The sequence below is a fragment of the Salvelinus sp. IW2-2015 genome, linkage group LG16 (genome assembly GCF_002910315.2).
Source record: "Salvelinus sp. IW2-2015 linkage group LG16, ASM291031v2, whole genome shotgun sequence".
Lineage (NCBI taxonomy): Eukaryota > Metazoa > Chordata > Actinopteri > Salmoniformes > Salmonidae > Salvelinus > Salvelinus sp. IW2-2015.
Window position 1 is genome coordinate 36,536,141 of NC_036856.1, and position 11,075 is coordinate 36,547,215.

Here is an 11,075-nt window from a genome sequence, read left to right on the forward strand (position 1 = left end):
TCCCTTTTTAAAATGAAGTCTCTTCTGAAACAGACCCGTTTGTACTACTGATGTCATTAGTCAACTAAGAAACATACTACAACACTACAGAGAAGTGGTCAAAGTATACTTCTCTCCATCCCCCGATGCCCCCCCGGCCCTAACCCCCCTCCAGCCTTACCCCTCTGCTGCCTATCTCTCTCCCACCCTGGTGGGGCAAGGGATGGAGGTGCGTTTGGGCCCCTGGTCCCCTGCTCTCCTCTCTGTGTGCTAGCTATGCCATTTCATGCAGTGTGTAGCTACCGTGTTCTGTGGACTCTGTGGTGAACCGTGTGAGTACTGTGGAGTCTGTGGTGAACCGTTTGAGTACTGTGTACTGTGGAGTCTGTGATGAACCGTTTGAGTACCGTGTATTGTGTACTCTGTGGTGAACCGTGTGAGTACTGTGCAGGTTTAGAGACAGCGTCCTACTACGCAACCCAGGTAGTCGAACCCAAACCCAGGAGCCTTTAGTTGTTAGGTGTGTAACTCCTCATCATCAACAACTGTAACAACATAATCATAACCCCCCCACCACCACCCCCATTCTACTCCTCAACCCCTCTATCCATCCATCCATCCATCCATCCATCCCAAGCCCCCTACAGTACTTTGCACATGGAAGAGCTCCTTTCTGTGTGCAATGGCTTGAATGTGACTGACTGGCATGAGTGCTGTGTCATTCAAGGGGACCTCGTGAATACGGAGCTGGCTGGCGGCCATCTTGGAGAGTGTCTGACCATCTATCACTTCCTGTTTCCTGTGACAGAACCAGAGCGGAGCTGGAGCACGAAGCACTTATTGATGGTAACCTGGCAACCGAGGCAAACCTGATCATTCTGGACACTTTGGAGATCATCGTTCAGGTAGAAAGACCTACACACACAGACACACAGACAGACAGACAGGTTGGACATTTGAGACAATTTAGGCAAAATGTCCATACTGGAGACAATAAAGATTGATTGATTGGTTTATTAATATATGTGCATCTGTGTCTGTATAGACGGTGTCTGTGACAGAGTCTAAGGAGAGTATCCTGGGTGGAGTGTTGAAGGTGCTCCTCCACAGCATGGCCTGTAACCAGAGTGCCCTCTACCTGCAGCACTGCTTTGCTACACAGAGGGCTCTCGTCTCAAAGGTCAGATAAGTAGCTGTGTACAATCACCTTATCCTTAGACGTGTGGCGCTTTCCTGGGATTTTGTGAAATCAATTTGTAAAATATCTGCATACTGTAATGTCTGTTTATATCTTTGTCTGTCCTGTGTTATACTTATGTACATTTGTCTGTGCGTGCATGTGTAGTTCCCCGAACTGCTGTTTGAAGAGGAAACAGAGCAGTGTGCTGACCTGTGTCTGCGTCTGCTGAGGAACTGTAGCAGCAGTATCGGCACCATCCGAGCCCACGCCTCCGCTTCACTCTACCTGCTCATGAGGCAGAACTTTGAGATCGGCAACGTGAGTACACCATCAGGACAACACACAGCAAACACGGATACTTAGAGGACTGTCTACATAGAGCCAGCTGCATACATAGAGGACTGTCTACATAGAGCCAGCTGCAAACATAGAGGACTGTCTACATAGAGCCAGCTGCAAACATAGAGGACTGTCTACATAGAGCCAGCTGCATACATAGAGGACTGTCTACATAGAGCCAGCTACATACATAGAGGACTGTCTACATAGAGCCAGCTGCACACATAGAGGACTGTCTACATAGAGCCAGCTGCACACATAGAGGACTGTCTACATAGAGCCAGCTGCAATACATAGAGGACTGTCTACATAGAGCCAGCTGCACACATAGAGGACTGTCTACATAGAGCCAGTTGCACACATAGAGGACTGTCTACATAGAGCCAGCTGCATACATAGAGGACTGTCTACATAGAGCCAGCTGCGTTCCTATTTTCATTATAACTATTGATTCTCCTCACAGGTTCCTTCTTTTCAGGACAGGTGAATGTACCTGTTCAATGTTCTCACTCCTACTGTCCCTTCCGTAGAATTTTGCACGTGTCAAGATGCAGGTGACCATGTCCCTGTCCTCCCTGGTGGGAACGTCTCAGAACTTCAACGAGGAGTTCCTCCGACGTTCCCTGAAGACCATCCTGACCTACGGAGAGGAAGATCTGGAACTCAGGGAGACCACCTTCCCTGATCAGGTACCACTACGTAGATATACTGGATACCAATAGATTACTGATCTTTTGTTATTGTAGTACAGAACATTAGGACTACTTGTTCAATATACAACTCCATGAAAACAATGAAAGTTTGTCATACCTCCCAGAAAATGGATGATATGACAGGAAGTACCTTATCCAATCATGTGAGATGCTGCCATCTTATTAATCATGCATCATGTCTTAATCTGTATTCCAGGTTCAGGACCTGGTGTTCAACCTCCACATGATCCTGTCTGATACAGTCAAGATGAAGGAGCACCAGGAGGACCCAGAGATGCTCATAGACCTCATGTACAGGTATGAACAACACACACACACACACACACACACACACACACACACACACACACACACACAGAGTGAACTTTCCTTGAGTGTGTTTCTGTGTCCAGGATCGCTAAGGGTTACCAGACGTCTCCAGACCTGCGTCTGACGTGGCTGCAGAACATGGCGGGTAAACACTCTGAGAGGACCAATCACGCAGAGGCAGCCCAGTGTTTGGTGCACAGCGCCGCCCTGGTGGCAGAATACCTCAGCATGCTGGAGGACCGCAAGTACCTGCCGGTCGGCTGTGTCACCTTCCAGGTCAGGCCAAGGGAGAGGACTCTTTTAGGATTGTGTAGATGTGGGTATTTTTGTTTGGACCCGGCAGTCATCCTTTAACCTTCACCTGGAGAGATGTAGCACTGCAGGTTTCATCCTAGCTGAGTGCCATCACAACTGACTCAACTAATGAATTGAATATACAGAGTGAAATGTTGTAAGGAACATTAATACCATGATGAACCCATTACAGTATTATGTCTAAATAATGAGTGATCATGTCTAACTTGTCTCTCTGCATCAGAACATCTCTTCCAACGTGCTTGAGGAGTCAGCAGTGTCTGATGACGTGGTGTCTCCTGATGAAGAGGGTATCTGCTCTGGGAAATACTTCACTGAGGCTGGCCTGGTGGGACTGCTGGACCAGGCTGCTTCCTCCTTCTCCATGGTGAGTGGCTGTGATGATTATGGATGGGCAGATTATTAAACCTACATTTGAATCACATCACAAACCTGCTATGACAAATTCACACATTTCTTTCAATCCCAGTCAAATGTTTAACCTCAACTCCACCAATCTCAGTATATTATTTAACTTTAAAGCTGTGCAGTGTGAATAAGACAACCCCCTCCCCCCAGGCTGGTATGTACGAGGCGGTGAATGAGGTGTACAAGGTACTGATCCCCATTCACGAGGCCAGCCGGGATGCCAAGAAGCTGGCCACCATACATGGTAAACTACAGGAAGCCTTTGGCAAAATCGTACACCAGGTAATTCCACATGCTTTATCCATCTCCTGTASATACTGTACGTATAGAGAACAGACTGACACCGGACATTGTTACGTGCCCTACCTCAATGTGGAGGTTGTGTAGGACTGCCTGTCTATCCTGGATGCCACGTGTCTATCTGGGGTTCTGGGACAGTGTGTTTCAGAGAGAGGAACAGGACTTTGTCATGTTCTGTGACTARTGTAGCGTGTGTATGTGTGTGTTAGGAGCAGGAACCCATTGTCTGTGGGTGGCATGCTGAAAATAACATGCCAAATATGTACACTTCCAGACAGACACACAGTCACAAAACCCACTCGCATACATTCGTACTCTCACACACACAATTTATTATTTATAGAGGTCTCATACACCCACAGACAAACATGAATTCACGCCACACACTTATACACTCATTTAAACCCACACACTGTTCATAAACACACAATTACCAATGACCTGAACTGCTTTGCATTAAATGTTTTTATGAAAACAATTATTTGCTGTTTTTCCCAATGGAACTTTTTATTTCCCCCTGGGAATTCAGAAAGAGAACCTGCCTTCCCTGTTCTATGGATAGCTTTTAAAGTGCCTTTTCATTTAAATACAGTCTGCATGGGYTGACTATAGCAGTACAGTATGGCCTGTCCCACAGGGATATGATATTAAAGACCTGAGACTCCCCTGGCTGTGTTTTAGGCTAGAGGGAGTACGAGAATTAGATTAAGGTTAGCTAAAATGCCACAGTTGTCCCCAACGCCACTCGAACATGCAACTGTTGGCCCGTAGCTGTACTCTCCTGGCTGTGTGCTGTTGGCCATGAGGTGTTGTTCCTCTAGTGGCCGGGGGGGGGGGGGGCTGCACTGTACCAACGTGACTAAACGTGTGTTCTTTTTATTGTCCTGTGTTCTTTTTGTCACCACAGAGCACTGGCTGGGAGGTAGGTCGGTCACTAAGTCATGGTTCCTGCTTGGCTACTTCATATGAGTTATCTGCTAGTCCTGGGCGTTGTTGCTCTCGGCTGTTACTTTAAACTGTACCATCCATTAACATCTACCTGCCTGGACTGGATGCTGTCCCTCCGTCCATTCAACCAACTGTGGGACTGCTGATGCCATGTTACGGACAGCACCCCCCTTACTCCTCCTCATCCTTCTCTTTCTCTCTTTCTGTGGAAGAGGAGGTTGTTTTAACGTGACTGTTTTGGCAGGCCATGCATGGGAGCCCCAGTGTGACACTAATGACAAGTGTTGGTGAATGAATGATTCACCTGTCTGCACACCTGCCTTTTCAGACCATCTCTCTCATCAACGACAAACTGGTCATCTGCTCGCTCATCTCATCTCCAGCCACAGGGTTCGATTTTAGTCAAATATTCATGCAAAAGATACACTCCCCAGGTTGTTCTCTCAATACACACTCACACAAACAAATGAACCACAAAATCACAAACTATTACCGTATGCAGTTCGGACTGGATCGACATTCGAGGATCCAGTCCATTTCTTCAGGAGGGTGCAAATCAAATTAATCTGGATTGTTTAATTTGTCCCACCCTAATTTTGATTAGTACATTTTTTTCTCCCTTTTATTTGAAAAAGACTAACTAAATCGACCCCTGAGTTCTCTCATTCATACTGCTGGTCTTCTGTTAACTGGTATTAACCTGGTCTGTTGCATGATAAGGACAGAGCACTCCTRCTTATTCTTCACTGAGGAAACTAAAGCACTGGGAGTACAAGCCCCATGAATAGTGTGTTTCTAGGGGCTGTGGAACTCACCACTTCACTACGTCTGCCTTCGCTCTCTCTCTCTCTTTCTCTTGTTTCTCTTCGTTGCATGTGTTGGCTCTTCCACGTTGAGTTTGTCTCTTGAGTTTGTGTTCTTTCTCAAAGTCAAAAGGAATGATGTGTTTTTCCGTTGGTGGTTGCTGTTATTTCTATTTGTTTTGGTTTGTTCTGTTAGTTTCTCTAGTGAAGTACCTGAATCCTGATTAAAATGTCTTCTGTTTTCTCCTTTTGATTTCCCCGGTTGCCATGCCGACCCTTCCTTCCCACTTTACTTATTGTGTGTTGTGGTAAGTTCCTAGTCTGAGGGTTACTTCATTTCTGTTACTTTTGAAAGGGGAATGTATTACGATGAACAATGCACTGACGAGAGCAGAGCCAAATGGCAGCGCAACTGATCAACAAAAAAGACATTGTATTTCACTGTGTACTGTATACCTATATAGTGTGTTATGCTACTGTAAGGCTGTGTAAATAATTGTGCAATAAGAGCAGTACTGGGAGCCTGAACCCTTCAGCCTTGAGTTGACCTGGTTTAGCTCAGTCCTGGAAAGTTTCTGTGTACTTGATGCCATATATATCCTCCCCCTTCTCTTCACACACCTGTTTCCTTACCACGGCTGCACTCCTTCCTGATCCTGAACGGCAGAGCTCTGTCTGCTAGACACGGGACTCCTGTTCCTTTCTTTTTCCCTGGCTCTTTGTCCACTTCTCTGTCCGTCATCACCATCTCTGGCCTTCTAAARGGTGACATTGTCAGGTTTCTGCCTTAGCTGCTCTCGTCTCTCTCAGGACACCTCCAGACATTGAGCTCAACCTGCCTCTGCTATTCTATGTTTCGCTCTCACGTGGATAATATGGATGTACTCCATGTTTACAAGCTGAGCTTCTGTTCTGGTTCAACCTCTTGAATGCCCATTTTCAGCACCAGTCTCTGTCTATACCGACTCTCTATATTATAAACCATTTCTCAGCGAAATCTGTACACTTTGGTTAAACAATACCTGGTTCCATCCTGATGCATCATGGGTTGAGTTATTCTAGTGCAGAGTCAGGATTACCCATGAGCCTTTGTGAGAGGTGCATCAGATGGACTCTGGGCCATGGGTACCTTAGACAGTAACACTCTTTACACACACACACAGTTTATGGGTCATTGCACATCCTCCAATCTGATCAGAAATAACATCACTGGTCAACATGGTTATAAATAGTACCTCTGAAGGTTGTTGATTTATTCAAACATTTACATCAGTATATGTATGCTGTAGGTCGTATGTCTCTGTTTATATTTGGTGTTGCAATCGAAGTGTTTGCTGATGAGAGAACTTTAAATTCTATGGTTGAACTTGAACTCTATGGTTTCCCTGAGTTGGATGGATTCCAACTATAATGTATCAATAYGCTGGCTCTGACATAATCAAACTCTGTCACCAGAGTTACTACCGTGCTTCATCCTTACAGTTCCAATGACTTTCTGTGTAAAATGCTGTGTTTAAGCAACATGTTTCATGTACTATGAATGTGCTCGTATTATATCTGAACAGAGTAAAACATATTTTCTGTCTGACAGGATGGGAAGAGAATGTTTGGTACGTACTTCAGAGTCGGATTGTACGGGTCTAAATTCGGGGACTTGGACGAGCAGGAGTTTGTATACAAAGAGCCTGCCATCACCAAGCTGGCTGAGATCTCTCACCGACTCGAGGTAAATGGCAGTTTGGAGGAGTGCGTCTTTAGGAATGATCTCTTCTCTGTGAAACGGTGGAGCACTCCGTGTGTGCTGTGTTGACTTTGTGTTCTGTGTMTTTGATCTCTTAGGGGTTTTATGGCGAGCGCTATGGAGAAGACCAGGTGGAAGTCATTAAGGACTCCAATCCTGTGGACAAGTGCAAACAGGACCCGAATAAGGTGTGTGTTTGGATGGGGCGGGGGAGAGGGCGTGTGGATAAAGATGTGATTCCAAATGATCCCTTAATTGAATCAAAGCATGGTCAAATAAATAGCCTTTTTGGTTATTAGGTTATTAACTGGTTATTTGTGTATTTTGGTTAATGTTGGTAAAGCATCATGTTAACCAGTTGTCACTGCTGTTTGTCCAGGCTTATGTCCAGATCACGTATGTGGAGCCGTACTTCGACACATACGAGATGAAGGACCGCATCACGTACTTTGACAAGAACTACAACCTGCGGCGGTTTGTCTACTGCACGCCGTTCACACTGGACGGGCGGGCGCATGGGGATCTGCACGATCAGTTCAAACGCAAAACCATCCTGACCACATCCCACGCCTTTCCCTACATCAAGACCCGCATCAACATCATCCACAAAGAGGAGGTGAGGCCCTGGGGGTTTCATCTGACTGGCGTGCAGCGCCACAGGCAACACACCATTACTACATGACCTCTACAACCTGACTCCTAGACGGATCATCCGTAGGCCAAACTACTCTCTTTTAGAGGAATCAACATACAGACACACATTCATAAGACACACAGCACACACATACACTTCTTCGTTACTATACATTGTATATAATCAGTTGTCTAATAGTCTGATCTCCTCTCTCTGGCCCTGTGTCAGATCATCTCTATGCCCATCGAGGTGGCCATAGAGGATATGCAGAAGAAGACCGGAGAGCTGGCCTTCGCWACCCACCAGGACCCATCTGATGCCAAGATGCTGCAGATGGTGCTGCAGGGGTCAGTGGGGACTACCGTCAACCAGGGACCTCTGGAGGTGGCCCAGGTGTTCCTGTCAGAGATCCCCAGTGATCCTAAACTCTACAGACACCACAACAAACTACGCCTCTGCTTCAAAGACTTCACCAAGAGGTAAATTACACTGTTACTTTACAGTCAGTGTTTTTAATGTACCATTATGGACTCGCAATTTCCTGGGCATGAATGAATGTCAAATTTTAAAAATCATACAATATTGCTTCTACCAAGTTCCTTTAGACTTATGTGCAAGGCATGTTGAAGTGCAGTGCAGTGCTCACGCCTCTCCTCCATCACCAGGTGTGAAGATGCCCTGCGTAAAAATAAGAGTCTGATTGGTCCAGACCAGAAGGAGTACCAGAGGGAGTTGGAGAGGAACTACCATCGCCTGAAGGAGGCGCTACAACCACTCATCTGCAGAAAGATACCCCAGCTTTATAAACCTGTGCTGCAGGTCAACTCTCACAGGTGAGTGGGCATGTGCAGACGAGCAGGAACATWATGTCTCTTTTGGAGTGTTCTTGTGATGTGCATACAAAAGCTCTGACGAAGGCCTTGAGGCTGATACGTAAAGAGCAGTGATACTATCACCAGCAGTGTYCAGCTTTTTTCTCATGATATGCATTTTGTCATATTGCATGTGTTCTCTCTGACTGTTCATGCACCTCCCCACACACATAAATATGATATTTTGCTTGTGCTTCTGTTACATGCAGCAAACGGACAGCTTGACCAGGTAGTTTGGTATTCTGTGATTGGAACCTTCTCTGTAAACCTGTCTGCACTGGGTCTCTACGGGGTGGAAGGTTATATAGATATACATGTCCAATCCGGTATGGCTTCCCCATATCTCACTAACTTTTACACTATGTGCTCCCCCCCCCCCCCCCCAGAGATTCCTTCAGCAGAATGAGTCTTCGCAAGCTTGAACTTTGAAGATGAAGAGAAATCGAAGGATCACAACCTTAATTTATTAATGTGTAAATACTGAGCGTCAGTGTCTTGAGAAGTCAGTGTTCCCCATAGAAGGAAAGCTAAAGTGTTACTACGAAGTCGGTACATCATTCCAGTGTCTTATTCGTTTACAGGCAGCCTGTTACGCAATCAGTGGGTTTAACAAAGTGGAACTTACTATGTACGATGTGTCAAATCTGTATACATATTTCATGTGTGCACCTTTTTTTTCATTGCATTTTCTGACTTGAAAGTTTATTATTTAATCCAAAATGAGAAAAAAACAAGCAAAATGTGTGTTACCACTCTTTATCATAATGCTTTATTTTTAGTTAAGATACTTTTGTTTAAAGTTAAGGAAATGTTTTAAACATCATGAGTCATTTTATGTKGTTTTTGTTTACTTTAAGTATTTTACTAAATCAATATTTTAATGTCCAATGGATGCATTGGTATTTTCTTTGTGATGGGAGGTTAACGGAATATGGGTTTCCCAGTCAGGGTATGATTTCCATGGTTACCTATAAAKAAATTGATTAATTCAAGCATGTCCCCTGAAACCCAAAATAAGATCAGAGGGGCGGGCGGCACGAGAGGGAAAACTGGGCCAAAGATTATGGATATACTGACAAGATGCATGTCTCTCCACCCTAACAATGGGAGTCGTTGTCCACAAAGTGGAATGGTCTGTCTAGCTCCCGCCTATCCTTTCTTTGGATTAGTGGATACATCTCATTATTGTAATCCGTTTTTTTATATATATATATTCGATGAGGGTTGTTGACGTCAACCGCCTGTATTCAATGGAGAGAGATGCTATGCTACTAGCCTCATGTAATGAATATGCATAGCCATCTCGAGACCTCTCCGGTATCAGTAGCAGTGCGTGGGTAAAATCACTGGGGAAGCCAAGCCATATTACAGCCATATGTGTTGTGATAATTGCGTTGTTTGTTCTGTAACCTGTTAGTTCACATGCCTTGCGACCGTGCTATATAGGCCTAAGGCCGAGACAATAAGAGGACACAGTGGCAGAATAAATTCAACCACACCTTTTTCATCATAAAACCGGAGAGAAATCTCTGTCTGGTGAAGTCCACAAAGCATATCGCATTTAACAAACAGTTACATGACCTACAGCATGGTCAAGCAAGTTAGGGTTTCCGACTACTAAACAACTATTGATTTAGAACCCCTGAGAGTTACCGCAAGTTGCAAACAGGAGCTGCCTCCACTCTTCCAGCACCATTTCAACTTCAACATCAAATCACCTATGCTTTAGTCTAATACAGTGACAACTAAAAGATACCAATAACAATTTAGTCCTATCAACGTAAACTAAATATGATGTGGCTGTCCGTGGTTCTGATTTGTGTGTGTGTTCAAATAGAAAAAACAACATGTTGACTCACCCTACTTGTAGAAAACCGCCAATGCCATCCTCCTCTCATGTTGACGAAACGGTCTATGACTGTCGTACAGTACACAATTGTATTTTTTGTTGTCCTAAGCTACCGGGCTAAAATGCTTGCTCGCTAGCCTAACTTCATTTCATGGGCAATGAGGACGACAACAACGAGATGCAACAATTCAAGTTTCTGTCAATGACTTATTGCTCTCGATGTAAAGTCAAATCCAAACTGGCTTGACTTGACACTTTTGTTTTGGTGAGCCAGGACCATTCACAGTTGAGCTGGCAGATTGGCTATTATTGAACTTTATTTTCATCAAGGGAGGCCAAATGCATGCTGGCTTTTCTTGAATTCAATGCTATGGGCGGCAACATTGTCATACTCTTTTTGACCAGACAGAATTAGATGGCCTACACATACAAAGGAAGAGGGGCGTTGTTTCGCTCGCTCGGATGCTTTCTCTGGTAAGATACATTCAGTCTCGTGTGAATTTAAAGACAATTATGAAACACAGAGATGAAAGATACATTTATTTTAGAGTGCATTCGGTAAGTATTCAGACTCCTTGACTTTTTCCCCATTTTGTTGCGTTACAACCTTATTCTAAAATGGATTATTAATTTTTTTATTCCCATAAATCTACACACAATACCCCATAATGACAAAGCAAAAACA

At 44.7% G+C, this 11,075-nt stretch overlaps 1 protein-coding gene across 1 annotated transcript in view; it reads left to right on the forward strand.

Moving 5' to 3' along the window:
- Positions 1–9,533, forward strand: part of dock7 (dedicator of cytokinesis 7) — a 64,851-nt gene extending 55,318 nt beyond the window's left edge. Inside the window, 15 exon segments of the mRNA XM_024003795.2 lie at positions 788–884; positions 1,025–1,159; positions 1,325–1,477; positions 2,029–2,187; positions 2,408–2,508; positions 2,604–2,796; positions 3,059–3,202; positions 3,394–3,525; positions 4,451–4,465; positions 6,895–7,020; positions 7,134–7,223; positions 7,415–7,651; positions 7,898–8,148; positions 8,335–8,502; positions 8,928–9,533. Of these exon segments, the coding sequence (XP_023859563.1) occupies positions 788–884; positions 1,025–1,159; positions 1,325–1,477; positions 2,029–2,187; positions 2,408–2,508; positions 2,604–2,796; positions 3,059–3,202; positions 3,394–3,525; positions 4,451–4,465; positions 6,895–7,020; positions 7,134–7,223; positions 7,415–7,651; positions 7,898–8,148; positions 8,335–8,502; positions 8,928–8,970 (2,044 nt within the window). The 3' untranslated portion in view covers positions 8,971–9,533.
- The last annotated feature ends 1,542 nt before the right edge of the window (positions 9,534–11,075 follow it).